The 18,758-nt window shown below is 35.3% G+C and overlaps 1 protein-coding gene and 2 pseudogenes across 1 annotated transcript; 2 read left to right on the top strand and 1 right to left on the bottom strand.

Annotated features, from left to right (window-relative positions):
• The first annotated feature begins 424 nt into the window (after positions 1-424).
• On the top strand, positions 425-18,473 carry LOC132625174 (putative pentatricopeptide repeat-containing protein At1g10330; annotated as a pseudogene).
• LOC132629181 (receptor-like protein 9DC1) lies at positions 4,916-6,904 on the bottom strand (annotated as a pseudogene).
• Positions 14,074-16,731, top strand: LOC132625182 (uncharacterized). The gene is made up of 3 exons (XM_060340004.1): positions 14,074-14,232; positions 15,764-16,423; positions 16,592-16,731. The coding sequence occupies exons 2-3, from the start codon at positions 15,909-15,911 to the stop codon at positions 16,608-16,610; spliced, it is 534 nt and encodes a 177-aa protein (XP_060195987.1). The 5' UTR covers positions 14,074-14,232; positions 15,764-15,908; the 3' UTR covers positions 16,611-16,731.
• Positions 18,474-18,758: the final 285 nt, after the last annotated feature.

Genomic DNA, 18,758 nt, shown 5'->3' with positions numbered 1-18,758 from the left:
GCAATGGTTAAGGGGTTGTGAAATTCCTTAAGATCATGAGTGTGACCCTGCTTGTACTTTTTTGACACCCCTAATGAAAATCTTGTTGGGCTTTAAAGACCCTTAAGTGCTTGGGTGAGAACAAAATATCGAGTTTTTGTGTGATTTGTTGCCAAATTTGCGTCTGTCGAAGATGGTGGGGTTTGAGGTACTGTAACGCCATCAATATGTATATCCGTTTTATCCTAGAAGGAAGTAATCCTTAACCTGTGGTACAATGAGGGGATTAAATTCTTTAAGGACACACAGTGAATTCTGTGGTCTCAGATATTTTCCAGTTTCTGGCTTTCTGCATTTAATCATTTTTCCAATTTTTGATTTCTAGTTTTCTGAACACAGATTTGCCAACAAATCCTAGCTCCGCCACTGCTTATAGTAAGTTAGAATGCCGAAGCCGGAAAAACCTGAACATATGCTTCAACTTCTGGAGCATTTCATCAAACAGTCAAACCAAATTAAACAAATACATTCACTTCTCACAACCAGTGGCCCTCTTCTCTTTACCTCTCAATGGATCAACACACTTCTTTACAAGACTCTCATCAGAGCTTACCTCAATATTTCTCAGCCTCAAACAACTCTTATCCTTTTCACCCAAATGCTCTTCCATCAAGGTCAACTTAATAGCCATACTTTCCTTTCCCTTAGCAAAGTTGTCATGTATTTCCCGCCCCGTTTGGCTTCATATATAGGCAAGAACCTTCATTATCAAGTCTTCAGAAGAGGTTCCTTATGTTTGAGGGTAGGTTTACAATAGTCCCTTAAATATGGATTTAACAATTTTGGTACTTTAAGTTTGCCAAAAGTTAATACTTTTAGTTTCTGTAAAATATTTAACGAACTTATAGATTAAACTGTAGAAACTATAAAAATTCTACCTCTAAATGTGAAATTCTGCTAATTTCCTATTTTCATAGTTCCTGCTTAATCCAATAGACAAAGTTCAGTAAATATTTGACGGAGACTAGAAGTGCTAACTTTTGGCAAACCTTAGGGACAAAAACTGTTAAGTTCATACTTAAGAGACTATTTTGAAGCTACCTCAAACATAAGGGATTCACTCTCAAGTCATGAGAAGAGGGGTCTTGAGTGACCCGTATATGTATACGTCTTTTATTAGGCTGTATTGGAGAGCGAACGCAAGGTGTTTGATGAAATGCCTGAACCGTGTGTCGTATCGTATAATACTATATTTGATACTTGTGGGGGAAATGGGGATATGGGTTTGGGGTTCTTGATGTTTTCTCATATGCATTATTGATAAGATTCGACTTGAGAAAAACACCAAATCAAACCACAAATGCGGAAATTAAAGATAGCAAGAAATCAATAGATGAGAATAGAAGAAAGAAAGGATCCATTCACTCAAATTGTGACTAATACAACAACCAAAAGATAAATTAATCCAAGTGAGAAGAGATTTAACTCATACATGTAAACCTAATCCTAGATTATCTAAGAGAGATCAAGATAAGAGTTAAGAAAATCCACCATAATACCTAAACTAGCTAATCCTAGCTTAACCTAACTCCATACAAGGAGAAAACTACTTTCAATGAGTTTTTTCAACAATCAACAACTAAGGAATGAAAATAGGCTAAGGCAAACTTATATAGTTTTTCCTTTACATCCATACCACAATTATTTAACTTCTAGCCACATATGGCTTTTAAAGGCTATTCCTATTATAACAAAGGTCCAAAAGTGGCCTTTGCGGAAATAACCCAACATTGGGCCTTCACCTGTCCGATTGCACTCTTAGCCACTTTTGTGGCTTCTAACATTGGGCCCTCATCTTCATGTCTCTTCCAAGAAATCATCCACACCATGTATGCCCTTGTGGATTGTCCTTCCATGGCCTCCAAAGGACCTATCTTCATCATCAAAGGGCGTGTGACATGGAAATGTGCTTCCAAAGCTCTAACATGGATTTTAGCTCTCATAATCGATCATGATCTTCTTAGGATCATATCAGTTATAGATGTTTATTCATGGACTGGTATGATTCATGGGTACATGAAGAGCGGGTGCTCTGAGCTTGTTGTTAAGTTTTTCGAGAAAATGATGGTACATGAGGATGTGAAGCACGGTTTATTATATTGAAGCCGAACAAAGCTACATTTGTTATTATTCTTTCTTATTTCACGTTTTTGGATGTCAGTGTGGCGTTATATCTGGGGAAGCAAGTGCATACATTTAAATGATTTGTATTTTTCCATTCTATATAATTACTAGTACCAATATTTTTGTTTTATCCTGAATATCAATTTTTCTTCTATTTTTTTCCCATATGTGAATAGATGGATGATTGTGTCGGATCTTGTCCAAAAGATTTATGCCAAAAACTACTTGTCACCATAGAAGTGACATTACTTATATTTCCCTTCTACTTTATGATATGTACTAGCATTTCAAATGCCCAAAAAATTTGAAGGGTTGGACTGAGTTGGACTATTGAACTTCATAAACAGAGAAGTTTGCTAATTTCTTAACAAAATTGGCTTGTGAAAAGAGAAGTTATTAAGACTAATTTTGTGCAATTTCAAGAGTGAATTCAGAAGCATGCATGGTCCTTTTGATGCAGTGATGGATTATGCAAATGTAGGCCTTATCACTCGACGAAATTTTAGTAGGCGCTTGGCCATGAAAACCAAATATTTTTCAACTTTTTTGGAATTTCGAAGTTGGAGTTGAAGATGGAGTTGTGTTTGGTTATAGTTTTTGCAAGGAATATTTGGTTGTTTGAACGTAGTGAAGTGAAAAAAGTGAAAATAAGGTTTTAGGTGTTTTTCAAATTCTGAAGTTGTATTTGGAATTTTCATGGCCAAACGTTGATTTCCAAATAGCGTGATAATATTTTCCGAAAAAAGTGAAAAATTCTCATGGCCAAACGGGTTAATTTCTCACAGCTCAGATCTCTTATCAATAAATTAAGACAGATGGGTGAATCGAAGCAGTTAATTTTGCACAAAAATTGTACAATTGTTGGTCCTGCTCAACATCCTAATAATAAGAAGTTGTTAGATAACTGGATAAAAGCGGGTGCACTTTACTGCGTTGTTGTTAAGCAAGTTCTTGGGGGGGGGGGGGGGGGGGGAGAAAAATTATCTGCGCAAACATATTGGTTTATCAGAATTTTCTCTTTGGTGATGAGCTCCTCACAAATTCATATCGGGAAGAATCCATCTGTTGAAGGTACGGATGAAGATTGTGTTGATGATCAAGCAGTCAAGGTTGTTGATATTGGTGAGAGCATGACGATTAGTACCATTAATACTAGTCATCTTAAGTTCAGTTCTGTACTGCAAATTTAAATAGCAGCTTGAGTTTGTGTGCTTTAAGTGGATTGGTTGAAGAATCAGCACATATGCTTATGATGTTAGCCAATTATTTTCCATTTGTTACATTAGTGACTAGTCGTAGAGCTATGACAAAGTTTTGCTTCAGCTATCGACTAACTGTCTTTTTAGTAGTGATACTAGATTGGCACCGACGTTCGTGTTGTTGTGGAGCAATTTTCGCTAAAAAAAAAAAGGAAAAAATGATGATTGGTACTTGTTCCAATAATTCACCCCTTTGCTGTTCTTTTCACTCATTCTCTCCTTGGACAATTTATCCCGATTCATAGATCTCTCCATTCGAGAAATCAAAATAAGAGGCTTGAACCATTTCTTCCGACTCTTTTTCAAATTTGATAAAGATTGGTTAATCGTATATTTCATTATTGTACGTGAACCATGATCATTTTATTCTCAACTTATTTTACATCTCTTGATCCTTTTCCAACAATAATTTTTCCTTGATGTCCTTTTCCACGTCTTCTATTCTCGTATCATTTTACTTTTGAGACAATCGGGAGATCCATAATTTTTATGTTTATGAGTTCCTACAATGATATCAAGTTAATAATATATAAATCATTAGATTTATAATTAAATCTTTCCAGATATTAAATTTTTTAATATATATACATGGTTCGGGTAAAAGCTACTGAGTTCACATAAACCCATAACGAATGCTATAAATCCATCCTTGAGAATCGATTAGTGGTGTGAACATTATAAATTAACTTTGCTTGATGCAAACCTGAACTCAAGTGCATTGAACTAGCAGAAATATTCAAAAAGCAGGACACGTTGAACAAAAGAAGAAATGGAGTTATTAGTTTTGCATTTGTTTCATGATCAAGTGAAAGTGGCCGACCAAAAAGAGCATATTTGATGTTTTTCTAAAAGAACCATTTGAAATTTATTAAGAAATTGGAAAATACAAAAAATAGAGGGACAAATCTTCGATTCTTTTTACAGGGAAAATTAGCAAAATATAGCCAAGTGCAATTTTTGACTCACATGGAGTAATAATTATTTAGTAATAGAAGTATTAATCATCACGATATGATTTTTTTCTCTTTTTGATTTCCGCCAGAGTTGAGTTTTGAACGATACTAGAACATATTTTTTCTTTGGAATTTGATCCAGCGTATCAATGCCTTGCATTGAAACTTAGCCCCAAGTGTAATTCAAGAAAACTTGAACATTCCTATGCATAGAGATTTATCAGTCTTGAGCTACTTTCTCGATTGCCTCAAGATTGTGGGTTAAATGCTCAAATGTTTTCACGTTTAGAAGTTAAATGCTTGAACTTTAGAGTAATCTTTATCCATTGAGTTAACACCATAAGAATACTTTAGACAATGAATCATATCATCAAGGACATACTTAATAGATAAGATAAATTCATAAATTTATTAACTAAACTTTGCGGTCGAATCCAATTAGCTAACTAATAATTATGCTGAATATGTAACAAACTATTAGTATACGAAAACTCATGTCTTTATGCATAGGGTAATGAATACTTCACGAAACATCACAAACTAGGAAAGTAATACAATAGCCTTTATATGCATCACCAGCAACATATTAGACTTGAATCCTGCAATTTTCAACAAAAAAAAAAGAACTAAGATTAAGAGCTTTAAGGATGAAGGAGGTAGCAATCTCCTAAAAGATAAAGATTGAGTTGAAGACCTGGATTTTACACTCTAATATCTTTTCTTGTGTTTTTTCATTCTAGTAATAATTTTGTGTTCCAATTCTTCAACCATCCTTGAAAACCACGCCGGATTTTGGGTTGCCAGCATCATGTATATTACACACAGTACAACAATTAGACCACAATTGTAACCCATGAGAAACGTGTGCCAACTGATCAATGCTGAATCTTCTTCTTCTCCTTGGTCTAGCTCAACTGGAGTTGTCCTTTGTGGTACCCCATCATCACCACCACAATCTTTTGAGAGTGGAAATCCACGTAGCCCATCATTCCCTTGGTATGAACTGTTCTCAAATGTATCAAATTGTTTTCCTTTGGGGATTCATCCAACAAGATGATTGTGAGAGAGATATAAGACTTCAAGCGATATAAGAGACGCAAGTTGTTACGGAATATCTCCACCAATTTTGTTGAATGAAAGATCCAACGATTCAAGTACAGATAAATATTGCAGTGATGTTGGTATAACACCTTCCAAGCCATTATGAGATAAGTTCAACGTACAAAGCCCAATGAGATCTCCAAAATGCTTGGAATATGACCTTCAAATCTATTCCTTGAGAGATCGATAATTTTGTTTGAGGTCGAAACTCGAACAAATTCAAGATGCAATCCCCTTGTGTAATAAAAAACATCAAAGAATACTTGTAGTAAAGATTTCTATCTGCTACATATCTTGGGGTTCCGTTTTTCTCATAAACTAATTTCAAAGCTTCAAAATTCTCAAAAAGTTTCACGGGTAAATTCCCGCTATATCCATTGGAAGAGAGATCTATGACTCGAAGATGAGCAAATAATTTTTCATTCCTTGAAGCGTGAATGGAGCCAAGTAACCTATTTGATCTCAAGCTTAGAATCTGCAAATGAGGTAGGGCTTCCAACCAATTTGGAAATGTGTCAATCAACTCACTGTTACCTAAATCAAGGAGTTCCAAATATTTGCAATTGAACAAAGATGGTGGGAGTTTCCCCTGTAACTTATTCCCATCCAATTAAATCGTGTTGAGTTGGTTTCCAATTCTAAAAGCTGTATTAGTTGTCCCACTTAGATTATTGTTGCTTAAATCCAAAGCCCAAAGTTCACTCATCTCACCCAAACATTGCGGGATTGAGACCTCCAAATTATTACTTCCCAAATCTAGCACTTCCACTGTTTTCAGATTGCAGATAGTTGAATCAATTTGTCCACTGAGTTTATTCTAAGAAAGGAGAAGAAATTCTAGTCTCTACTAGTTTAGGAGAGACTTTGTGTAACACCCCGTATCGTTAGAGTTCTAGTGGAAAAACCGAAGGTTTGAACGTTTTCCGAAAATGGTGGACATGCCTACTTTGGGAAACCATAAACCCTTTATTAGTTAGGAATTTGGGAAAGTACCCTTAATAAAAGTTGTAGTATGTAGAAATACCTTTCCAGGCATATAAGTATCAGGCCAATCGGGGTCCGGATCAAAGAGATATGATCGTCTCAAAATGGCTAAGAGAGGGGTGCTCAGATTCGATAAAATCAGCGAAGTTTTCGATACGTCTGCCTTCCAGTCCAATTTCGTGCAAATCCATTGATAATTTGAGGAAATTTAAAACATGAAAGTTGTAGCCCTTTGAAATATCTTTCCAATGGTATATTATGGATCCTGAATAGAGCTATGTACAAGAAGTTATGCCCATTTTACCGAATATTGTGCAGAGCCAACACAGGTCGCTTGTGAGGGCGCGTGCGATGGCCCCGCGTCGCGGGTTGATCGCACGAAAACACCCTCTATGAATACTGACCTGCAGAGGGTTGTGCACTGTATGTTCGTCGCTGGCCCATCGCGTATAAGGTCGGGTTTCAGGTCAAAAGTCGAGATTTCGCGTTTTAAGTTATATTTATGTTTGGGGTTTATTTCCCTAACAGTCACGAAAAATCACCCTAAAATAAGAGGGAACAAGTTCCAAGCCTCAAGAACCCTCAAGGTAAGTTTTATCATAATTCTAGGTTGAATTCAAGTCCCTAATCCCTTTCTAACTTGAGTAAACCCTTCTAATCGATAAAATTGTGAGTGGAACATTATTGTTGTGCGTGGAAACCCTTGAACTCGAATTCAAGAGAATTGAACATCGAAAACGTAATGCTTCTGCACTCTAATCATTCATAATAGTGAATTGATGAGTTCTTGGGGGAATAGTAAATGAGTTTAGTAAAGAGAATTACGCGAACTATAGTAGGGTTTTGGGTTGTTGACTTGGTATTGTTATAATCATATGGGTGATGGAAAATGATGTTAATTACACCTAATTGAGATTGTAGAATCACCTCGAAGTAATAGAATGGGAATTGGGTGAGGAAAACACCATTAATGGAGATTGTGGAGCTTTATGCCCACCAAGAGTTTTATAAAATGCTTGGATGACCAAAGCATCGATATTATTGCTAATATAGAATCCCTTTGACGTGTATTGATATAGATCAAAGTTGAAAATATTGACGAACATTGTATTACACTCAAAGGCTAGAATTAAGGTATGTGAGACTAACTATCTACGTTAGGGAATGTTCATAATTCTCCTTACGGCTTATTCTTCATACTTGTCAGTAATTTGACTCAAAATACAGTTTAGCCCTAGTTTCATGATATGTTGTAGAACTGTTATCTTCTAGGGTTGCAGTTAGATAATTCGTTCATGATTGTCCATTTGAATATCATGAACTCAGTACGTAATCTTTATAGACTTATGTATTGTTACCACATGAGTCTCAGTCTAGAAATTCAGTATGATAAAAAACAGTTAGTGTTTTTCATTCAATCCATCATGTCTATTTCAGTTCAGCATTGTTCATTGTTATTATAGTCTCAGTCCTTATTAATTAACCATAGTTAAACATATGTGATTTTGCCTAAGGGTACAGTCTTGTGTATATGTATACATGACCGAGGCCATTGACTGATGCACTGCTAGGCCGAGGCCATAGTGTGCATTTATTATTGGGCCAAGGCCCCACATATACAAACACAGATAATATAGATTCAGACACAAAGCAGGGAGTATTCATATCTCTACTTCCTTCTATTTCAGTTATTAGTTTCAGTTTCAGTTTTAGGACTTTATTGCTTCAGTTGCTTTACATATCGGTACAATTCAAATGTGCTGATGTCCCTTTTTTATTGCTTGGGGGCCTGCATCTCGCGATGCAGGCGATGATATACAGGTTGACGACTCAGCTATTTAGGAGTGCACGTATCAACTACTGGTAAGCCCCAAATTCCTTCGGGGCGTTATCAGCTATCCAGTTATTTCAGTTTTTAGACAGTTACATTATTCGGTATTCTTAGATGCTTCATAGATACAGTTCAGACAGTCACATATTTGTTATGATAGTCTTGTTGACAGTTATCCTCAGTTGTTTTGGTTTAGCCATGTTGGCTACTTACAGATATCTTCAGATTGTCTAAGTATTTCCGCATTATGATATTTCAGTCAGACTTTCAGTTATTCAGCATGTGTTAGTTTTATTTTATAAGTCAGTTATGTTTTGGTATCACATGTTGATTCAGCCAGCCAGTTGGTTCGCTCGGTCACATGCAGTTAGGCACCGGGTGCCGTGTTACGTCCAGGCCCAGGTTCGGGGCGTGACACTTTGGAATAAGACCTTCCAGCTAATTTTGTTTTAGAATAACAGAAAATAATGTTTTGGAATTAAACTCTGGAATTTTTCCATTGAAATTGTTATCGCTCAAATCTAACTCTTTTAGAGATAGCAGGGAGAATATATAAGAAGGTATTAGACCAGTTAGGGACTTGGATGAAAATCTAGCTGCTCTAGTTGGACCAGCTTTGATAAGCACTCAATTTTGTTATTCAAGTTGTTTTTCCCAAGATATAAGCTTGTTACGCTGGTGACATTCCACATAGGTTTAGGAATGGGCCATGAGAGATTTGAAGAACTCATGTACAATGTTTACAATGAAGTTAAATATCTAAATGATTTAGGTATCTCACTAGTAAAATTCACACCACTAAGATATAACTCCATGAGAGATGCACTGCTATTCCATTTGATCATTGGAAACCCAACAGTGAGCTTGGTATTATTTGATAAAGCAAGAAGTTTCAAGTTGGAAAACTCTTTCGGGCAATGTACCAAATAACTGTGTGTATTGAAGGTGTAGAGTTGTTAAATAAGAAGAGAAATTTAGAGGAATGGTGGAAGAGACGTTCACAAAGGTAAGGTCAAGCTCTCTTAACTGGGTCAAATTCTTAAGGAGCAGTTCAAAATTGTGAGGTTCAATTCTAAGCTCATATGGGGAAAAATTACAGCTTTCAAAAACGTATAATTTTGAAAGACGAGAGATTTCAAAAGGGATTAGACCAGAAAAACCTGAATTCGACAAATCAAGGTGCATCAAAATAGAAAACTCTCCAAATTTAGGCAAAATGAATGACCCGGAAATGTTATAACTTGACAAATCAAGTCGTTTGAGATTGGAGAGTCAGAAGAGGCTATTATTGGAATGAAACTTGCCTTGAAGTCCACTGCAACTAAGATCAAGCTCAATCACTTGGCATGTAGTCTCGTCACAGTTAACTTTATTCCATGTGCAGTAATTTGTGCTTTTATTCCACGTAACTATTTTTGGATGAGAAAAATCACAATATTTAGAACCATTGGATTTATGGTAAACATGATCTTAGATAGGAGATTATGGAGGTCACGTATTAGGGTACAGGGTTAGTTAGTAGTTAAGTGTTTTTCTGCTTATCCTTGCAAACTGGTTGTTGTAGTATTACACTTGTAGGCCCTTGTGTTTAATAGTAGCTTGCCCTGTCTTGTTATACTACTTTGGATTGCTTGTTCTTTTTTACTATGTCGTCCTATTATCTTGAGTTATTACTGCTTATTATTACTGCTTATTGTTACTGATACCGTTTCATCTTTCTTTGAGTCGGAGGTCTATCGCAAACAGCCTCCTTACCAGTCAAAAGTTAGGAGTAAGGTCTGCGTATACTCTAACCTCCCCGGATCTCACTTGGTGGATTTTACTGGGTATGTTGTTGTTGTTGGGATTTATGGTAAACATGTGCTTGAATTGTAGCAAAGTATGAACTTGATCTTTGGGAAACAAATGAGGCAAGGATGAAGAGAAAACAAGTTGATAGAGAAAGGTTATATATAGCAAAACAATCCAAATTTTTGATAAACCATTTTTGTACTCTAAATATCAAAACTAAGCACTTAGTAGAGAAGATTTCAAGAAATTTTTGCTCTATCCCTTTATTAAATAATATTGAGTTATATATAGCAAAAAGCAAAGAAAGTTTACTGTTGTTGCTTTGGAGTAAACAATTCCAGGAAGGTGACATAGTCATTTTCAGTCAAATATAGTGTTGTAAATTACATATCACATGCAATGTGTCGCACAATATGCGAAGACTATTTATTCTTATCTCTCAAGTCATTGCGCCGAATTCAAATGAATGCTGAAAAAAAATCCAAAGTTCACATTCTTAAGTGAACGCATAGAAATTAATATTTAAATGAAAGCTACAACACAAAGTTCTATCACATACATTTTGTTTGATACCTTATGGGACAAAGATGTCACAACATAGGTCTTTGTTTCGGTTCTCTTAACACCCCCTCACCACCACACACACATACACGAAACTTTCCCTTTCTATTACCATTTATATATTAAAATACACCTCCCTGATAGTTCAGATAGGAAAAAGGAATAGCCGATAGTTAACCTGGACAGCTTCGAGATCTGTTTTAATACATAGACGAGCGATAGTTTAGGTAGCTAGGAAAAGGGAACAACTATTAACTGGAGTATGAAACTCGCAGAAAAGTGATAGTTTAGATATGTTTTTGACCATTTAATTCTAATATGCCAAAATAATTTAATTTATAAACAGAAATCCTAAATTCAAAATCGTAACTCTGCCTCTGCAAACCACCCATTTTAACACTGACCCGATACAAAGATAACCCATAAACTCAAAATCCTAACTATAAATTTCATACGAAACAAAAGCATCAAGCAAAGAACAAACACAAAATCTATGGTGAAATGAAACAAGAAAAGGGGCCCTGTGTTTCATTCAAATAAACAAGAAAAATAAATAAAATAAGTAGAGAGATAAAAGAGAAGAGAGAACGTATTTTGCAGAAAAGTACTATTGATTTTGTTAAGTGGTCTTTGTGTTTTATTCAAAGTGGCGTCATTTTCGCCTTGTGCAACAATATAATTTGATGGTCCTTGATAATTAATTTTAAAGGAAGCATACTTAGACCCATTTTTTTGCGGGTGTGGATCAAAGTTAATGGGTGGGTTACGTAGATATTGGGCAAATGTTTAAGAAATGAGAAAATGGTCCTTAATATATTGGGCTTGACTTTTGGTCCTTGATATACGTTTTTTTTGCATGGATTGTCCTTCAAAGGCACTGATTTTATTTTTTGCCCCTCAAATTGCTAGTCTGTAATTTTTGTTCTTCGCTTAAAAAAGTAGCAGAAAGTACCCCGAGGTTCTAGGTTCGATCCCCCATTTAGTCAAAAGAATAATAATTTCACAAGGTAAGACTTCGCGAAATGTCTGCCTCATAAAGCAAAATTTGTTTAAAATTCTAGGTTTGCCTTAAGGAAAAAAATAAAAACTCTGTTGGAATTACCCGAATAGGCCTAATTTTATAGCGAACTCTACCTTGCGATTTTTTTTGACTAAGCCGGGGTATTTTAGGTGAAGGGTAAAAATTAAAGACCCACAATTTGAGGGACAAAATTTAAAGACCACCCCCGAATAAGGACAATCATGCAAATTGCCCTTTGATATACGCACTCCTAAATGGAAATGGTCCTTAATTACTACTTTCTCTATCCCAATTTATGTGATATAGTTTAAGTATGCGTGGAGTTTAAGAAAGGAGGAAAACTTTTGAACTTTTGGTGTAAAATAAGTCATAAATATTGCGTGGATGTAAATCATTTCATTAAGGGTAAATTGTAAATTTTTAAGTTAAATTATTTCTAAATGCAGAAATATATCATTTTTTTATAGACTAAAAAGGAAAATTTATCACATAAATTGCGACAGAGGGGGTAATTAAGAGCAATTTTGACTATTTTACACTTATTTATATCTTACAATATAATCTCTCTTCATTTAATATTTACTCTATTTATCATCTCTCCATAATTAAGGTATATGTAGTTTTCAAAAACAATAACTACCCGGGGTAAAATGGGAAAAGAATAATAAATTTTGTCTTGAACTTCTAAAATAACAAATACTTTGAGACAATTATTTTTAAAAAGCACGACAGATAATTTGACATAGAGGAAGTAATAGGCAGGCATTTCTATCTAACACTTTCCCAATTTAAAATTTATGGTAGACTCCAGGTGAATATAACACCATTCATATTGATCATTTGGCGATGTTGGATCGCAACTTCGATAAATGAAAGTCTACCAACTCCAATTCGAGATCAATTTCGGTTGACTTCAATCCTTTTGACCCGGCCCTTTAATTCAAAAGGGTTTAAACTCTCGCCTATGTCAGCTTGACCTGCTTGCTGGCTCTCTTAGAAATTTCTTTTACTTCTTGGGGCCGTCCAAATCAATTTTTCGATAAAATAATTTCTCCGGTGAAAGTTACTTTGTAGGGAAAAAATGTATGTATAAAAACAAAATAAGTGATTTTACTATATAAGTTTACTCATTAGAAGAAAATTAAGTAAAATACTTAAAACGGCAAAGGCTCAAATATGCCCCTAACCTTTGTGAAATTTTACACATTTGTCCGTCGTTAAAAGGTTGGTGCAAAGATGCCCGTAACGTTTTTTTTTTGCCATACATGCCCTTGAGTTAACGGAAAATATTGGAGGACATATTTGTTCAGTTTTGCAAACGTTAGGAGCATATTTGAGCCTTTGAAATTCTTGAATATTATGGCACAAAATATCATTGCATTCCAAAACATAAAAAAATATTTGTAATTATAATCCATCCACCATTGTATTACATCAAAATTATACAACTAAAAGAGCAGATGCAATTACAAACATCTTTTAAATACTGTTTTCACAACAAGAACATCATCTTCCCTTTTCAAAAGATTTTTTTTACTAATGATAATACCATTTTTATTTTTCAATTTGTTGTTCTTTCTGGATATTTTTTGTCTTCTCAGTCCCAATATCTACACAATAATGGATGCAACAATTACCGCAATAAAACGTAAACATAAAAAAGGAGATAACTTATATTAGACTTATGACATATGAAAAAATATATCCCGCGATGCTCAAAATTTTGATAATAATAATAATAGAAAGAGTATCACATTTTAAGCATTTATATAGTTTCTTATATAACATTCAATGTGGTTTGGCTCTTTCGTGAATTTCACGCATAACCGAAATTTAGTAGAATGATTTGAAGTCCACAAGTGAGATAGAGTGAAGTAACTACACGTCCACAAACCCTTCCACAACTCCACATCCACAAACCCTTCCACAACTATTTGAAGAACTCGAAGCTTCCGACATTTCATAAACAAGTGAAAGAATAAGAGAGAAAAGTGAGGGGTTGTACGATAAGTGTAGAGTTTTAAAATGCAGTTGTAATAAATTATTGGCTAGCTTAAAAAGCACTACAAAAAAATCTGAGAACTATTTGTGCCCTAATATTCAGGAATTTCAAAGGCTCAAATATGCCCCTAATGTTTGCGAAACTGAACAAATATGCCCTCTAATATTTTCCGTTAATTCAAGGGCATGTATGACAAAAAAAAAAACGTTAGGGGCATCTTTGCACCAACCTTTTAATGAAGGGAAAATGTGTACAATTTTGCAAAGGTTAAGGACATATTTGGACTTTAACCGTACTTAAAATTTACTCCACTACAATTCTTAGATATATCAAAGGTCAAAGTTCACATAAAGAAAAGACAAAGGACCTATTCAGCATTTTAAATTACATCATAATAAACAGATTACCCATAACCCGAGTGAATAGTGGAGCCCTAACTGAACCAATTTCATCAATGAAATCAGTGGACCAAAAAGGGATTTTTTTTTTAATTTTTTTTTTTTAGTTTAAAAAAGCATAGTATAGAAACCCCATTTGGATAAAATTCAAGAATTTGCAGCTTAAAGGTAAACTTTTTTTTCTTCTTCAGTGCTTCATTCCTTACTTATAATGAGATTTTTTGAAGTATTGAATGTGAAATTGAAAAGTCTGGAACTTTATGGGGCAAAAGTTTCAAAGTTTGGAACTTTTTGGTTTGGTGGGGTTTAGGAGGGATTTTGGAATAAGATGTTGCAACTGATTTTTTTTGCCCTAAATCAATCCAAGACTATGTTTTGGACGTGAATTCCTCAACTTAGCCAATGAAATTAATTATTTTTCCTCGATTCTAAATATCGAGGGTCTATTGGAAACAACCTCTCTACCCCACAAAGGTAGGGGTAAGATCTGCACGCATCTTACCCTCCTCCATGGACCTCACTTGTTGTTGTAATACATCTAAAAAGTAGGGTTAAAAAAATAGGGTCGAGTCCACTATAATTAACAGTAAAGTCACTTTTTTTTTTTTTGCATTAAACAAACTAAATATTACCTACTATAACAGGCCAACAACAAAACTATTTTTGTCGTCACATAAATAATTTAGTGATCGGAGGGAGGATATCCAGGATTCTTCGAGCCGAGGGTCTATCAGAAATACCCTCTCTACCTCCTAGGTAGGGCAGTAGCGGAGCTAGAAAATTTGTCAAGGTTGTTCGAATTTATATAACATATATTTTAAGGGTGTTCAATATGTAATTTATATCTGTAATTACTAGGCTGTGGCTCCGCCATTGGGGTAGGGCTAAGATCTGAGTACACTCGACCTGCCGAGACCCCACTTCATGGAATTACATTGGTTATGTTGTTGTTGTTTGTCCTCGAGTCTAAATAATTTAGTGATCATAGGGAGGATATCCAGTGTGTATCATATAATTATAGTCCACTAACATTGGAAGTAATTGGACCAGCTAGGGAATTGAATGAAAGGTCTAGGAATTCAAGTTATGTAAAATTTCTGTTTATCAGTCAAATAGGTGTAGGGGATAGTCACTTGGTTCGTATATTTCTGTAAAATTCATAACAGAGAGATATAAATGCATGCAACAACGACAACGTACCCAGTGTAATCCCACAAGTGGGGTCTGGGAGTGTAGGATGTACTCAGATTTATAGGTAGATAGATATATTACTGTTCCGTTTGGTCATTGAAAGGTGAAAAACTCTTTCAGGTAATATCCCATATATGATATAACTGTGTGTTTACATTGTTACATAAGAAGAGAAATTTGGAGGATAAGTTGAAGAAATGCTCACTGAGTGAAGCTCAAGCTCTTGTAATTGACTTTCAATCTATTGGTCAGTGATCTAGCATATCAAAGATAGTGTTAACAGGATAATGTTCATCTTGCTATTGAAATTACTTGATATAATTCAGAAAAAAGACGAGAAATTTATTAACTGAACTTTGCAGTCGAATCCAGACGTACTCATATAAGTTGAATACCTGGTCAAACCATGATTAAATGCTAATTTGTGTACAAACACATTTCATGCATCTATTGGCCTGGTATAATCATCGGATACGGATAGGTTTTTCAGTTCTCTTTTATCTTTTAGGAGGCTACTAAATGATTGGGAAGTGGAGAGAGTGGCCAAATTGCCAGAAGAAATAGGGTTGTTTCCTGGCACCAACAATGCACCTGACTCATTGAGATGGAAACATAGTGAAGATGGGGCTTTCACTGTTAGCAGGGCTTACAAAATGGAAAGCAACCAGCAAAACAACAAACGCAAAAGCTTGTGGAGAAACTTAGCACCAACCAAAGTAAAATGCTTTACATGGTTGGTTGCTAGGAGGGCTTACTTGACACATGAAGTTCTGAAGAAAAAAGGAATGATTGTAGTATCTTGGTGTTCATTATGTGGGAAAATAGAAGAGACCAACAACCATTTATTTTTGCATTGCAGCTTCACAACACAAATTTGGGCCATCTTTCTTAGTCTTACAGAAACAAAGTGGGCCATGCCTGAACATACTGCAGATCTGCTAAGTTGTTGGATTAGAAGAGGGGGGACTAAGAGTCAGAAGGCATGGTGGAGGATAATCCCACACTGCATATGGTGGACAGTGTGGAAAGAAAAGAAAAGTAGAAATTTTGTAGATAGGTCCAATTCCATTCAGAAGGTTAAGTGGAATTATATTGTATCTTTTTATTTCTGGTGTAAAGAAAAAGATATAGAGGAAACAGAACAGTTGGTAGAATTATTAGGATCTCTGTAAGTATTTCTCTCGTTGTTTTTCTTTTGAAGGTCCCCAGCATCTATGGAGATGCTGAAGAATACCAATTACCATTTTCCAAAAAAAAAAAAAAAGTCTTTTGACTGCTTATTAATTATTTCCCAATTATCTTAGGTGCTGACAATGTTTAGTCTGTTGGAATGCAGTGAAGAACGGGTGCTCTGAGGTTGCTGACTTGCTGTTAAGTTTTTTCGAGAAAATGATGGTGCACGAGGATCTAAAGTGCGGTTTATTGAAGCTGAATGAGGGTACTTTTGTTAGTATTCTTTCTTCTTGCACGTTTTTGAATGTCGGTGTGGCGTTATATCTAGGGAGGAAAGTACATGCTTACATGGTAAAGAATGAGTTGAGCATTTTCATGATGACCGCATTGATCGCATTTTACGGGAAGATGGTTGTTTGGTATATGCTTCGAGGGTATTTGCTGCAATGGTTTTCAAGAATGTTTGCCCTTGGAATGCTATGATTTCTTCCCTAGCTTTAACAGTAGAGAGGAGCAGGCAATTAACAATGTATGAGAAGACGAGAGCAAAGGGGGTGCAACCAAATGAGATTACCTTCGTGGCAGTTCTATCAGCTTGTGTGCATGCCAAGCTCGTCGATTTGGGTATTGTTTGAAAAACTGTTACATGAATTTGGACTTTTACCTAAAATGGAATATTATGGTTGTGTGGTTGATCTCGTAGGGAGAGCTGGGCTACTACAGGAGGCTTACGACTTCATAAAAAAGATGCCTTTTGAAACTGATGCCGCTGTATTGGGTGCTTTAATGGGTACTTGTAGACTTCATGGAGCTATTGAGTTAGGAAATGAAGTATCAAAACTATTGCTTAGTCGCAACCAAATCATTCTGGGCGATATGTGCAACTTTCAAGCATTTATGTTGGGGTAGAGAGGTGGGACCATGCTGCTGCTGTGAGAAAAGCAATGTTAGATGTTGGAATGCACAAGGTTCCAGTCCATAGTTTTATTTGCAAAATTGTCTGTTAGTCTGCTTGGTGATGAAATCTAGCTCGACTCATCAAAATCAGCTAAAAGGATGCTGCATATGGATTTTTGCACAGAGATTGAAGTACTGCTTAAAGAAAGCTGTAGTCATAGCAGATAAAAATTAAAGAAATGGTAGATTTTTCTGAAAATGCACGGCAAACATGGTTCCCAAGTCTGTTTGATGAGGTATTTCTTTTTGTTTTCTAATTTCATAATCTTTTTCTTTGGCCTGAAATTTTGAAGTTATGGAGCTGTCTGCTAATCAGTTAAACTGCACAATAGTTGATCAATGATACCGTTCTGCTTGAACATTACCCACATTCCGAGATTTTGCATTTATCATTATGCAAGTTATTGTTTGAGACTGAGATGTAGTTGTCATCGTATAATAGTGATCTCTAGTTTCACCTCTGCTTGTATTTGAACCTTAGTATCCGAGGTTGATTTTCCAACTATTCAATTGCTATACCACCTCCATTGTGATCTTCGCTCTTCAAGTTGTGTTGATCAATATTGATGAATACTTTCTCTATTTCAAAGTACACGAGAATTTTGAACTGTTTTAGGAATTTTAATGTGCTTTCTACTGTTATTCTGATTTTCTAGTAAATTTCTCATGTTTTACTATGATCATGTGCTTGTGTGTTGTACATGATCCCTAAAGATTTTATTATCAACCAGTATAATTCTACCAATTCATCTTATTTACACTCAAGTTCTTTTTTAGGTACTTAAATGACACAAAGTACTATGAGCAACCCAGCATACGAATTTCGCTAATATACCTCATTATTAACATCGTTGGATTATGAAATTCTGTAAAAGTATTAGATAAACTGCCAGCCTTAGTGTTGTCTGTAATTATCACTGTGTTACATATCTATGTTGCTCTTTTTCTTTCATGTGATAAAGTAGTATAGCATGCACGAAGATATCCAGGACACAAGGAACAAAAATGAGGAGGATGAGGTGATAGAACATGACGATAAATCTGTCTTCAGAATTATCAATGCCTTGATTCTGATAGTATTTTTTTTTTTAAACAACTCAGAAATTCTCGAGAGCCAGCCAACACAAGTTTCAAACTCTATGTATAATGGACCTACCCATTTTCCCTTCTCGATTCAAATATCAGGCGCGTACTTATAAAAGCCCGGGCATTTGGCAAAGATGGTATCCTTCTAGTTTGTGGTGGCCTCAAATGTCATTATCGACCTCTTTCTAGTATGGAAATTATTGATGAAAAATTGTGATGCTTTATCTTCATAGTTGTGGCATGTAAGTGTTTAATTTTGTGATACCTTTTGCTCCATATTATAGTCT

The sequence above is a fragment of the Lycium barbarum genome, chromosome 2 (assembly GCF_019175385.1).
Source record: "Lycium barbarum isolate Lr01 chromosome 2, ASM1917538v2, whole genome shotgun sequence".
NCBI lineage: Eukaryota > Viridiplantae > Streptophyta > Magnoliopsida > Solanales > Solanaceae > Lycium > Lycium barbarum.
This window is presented reverse-complemented; position numbering and strand designations above follow the sequence as displayed.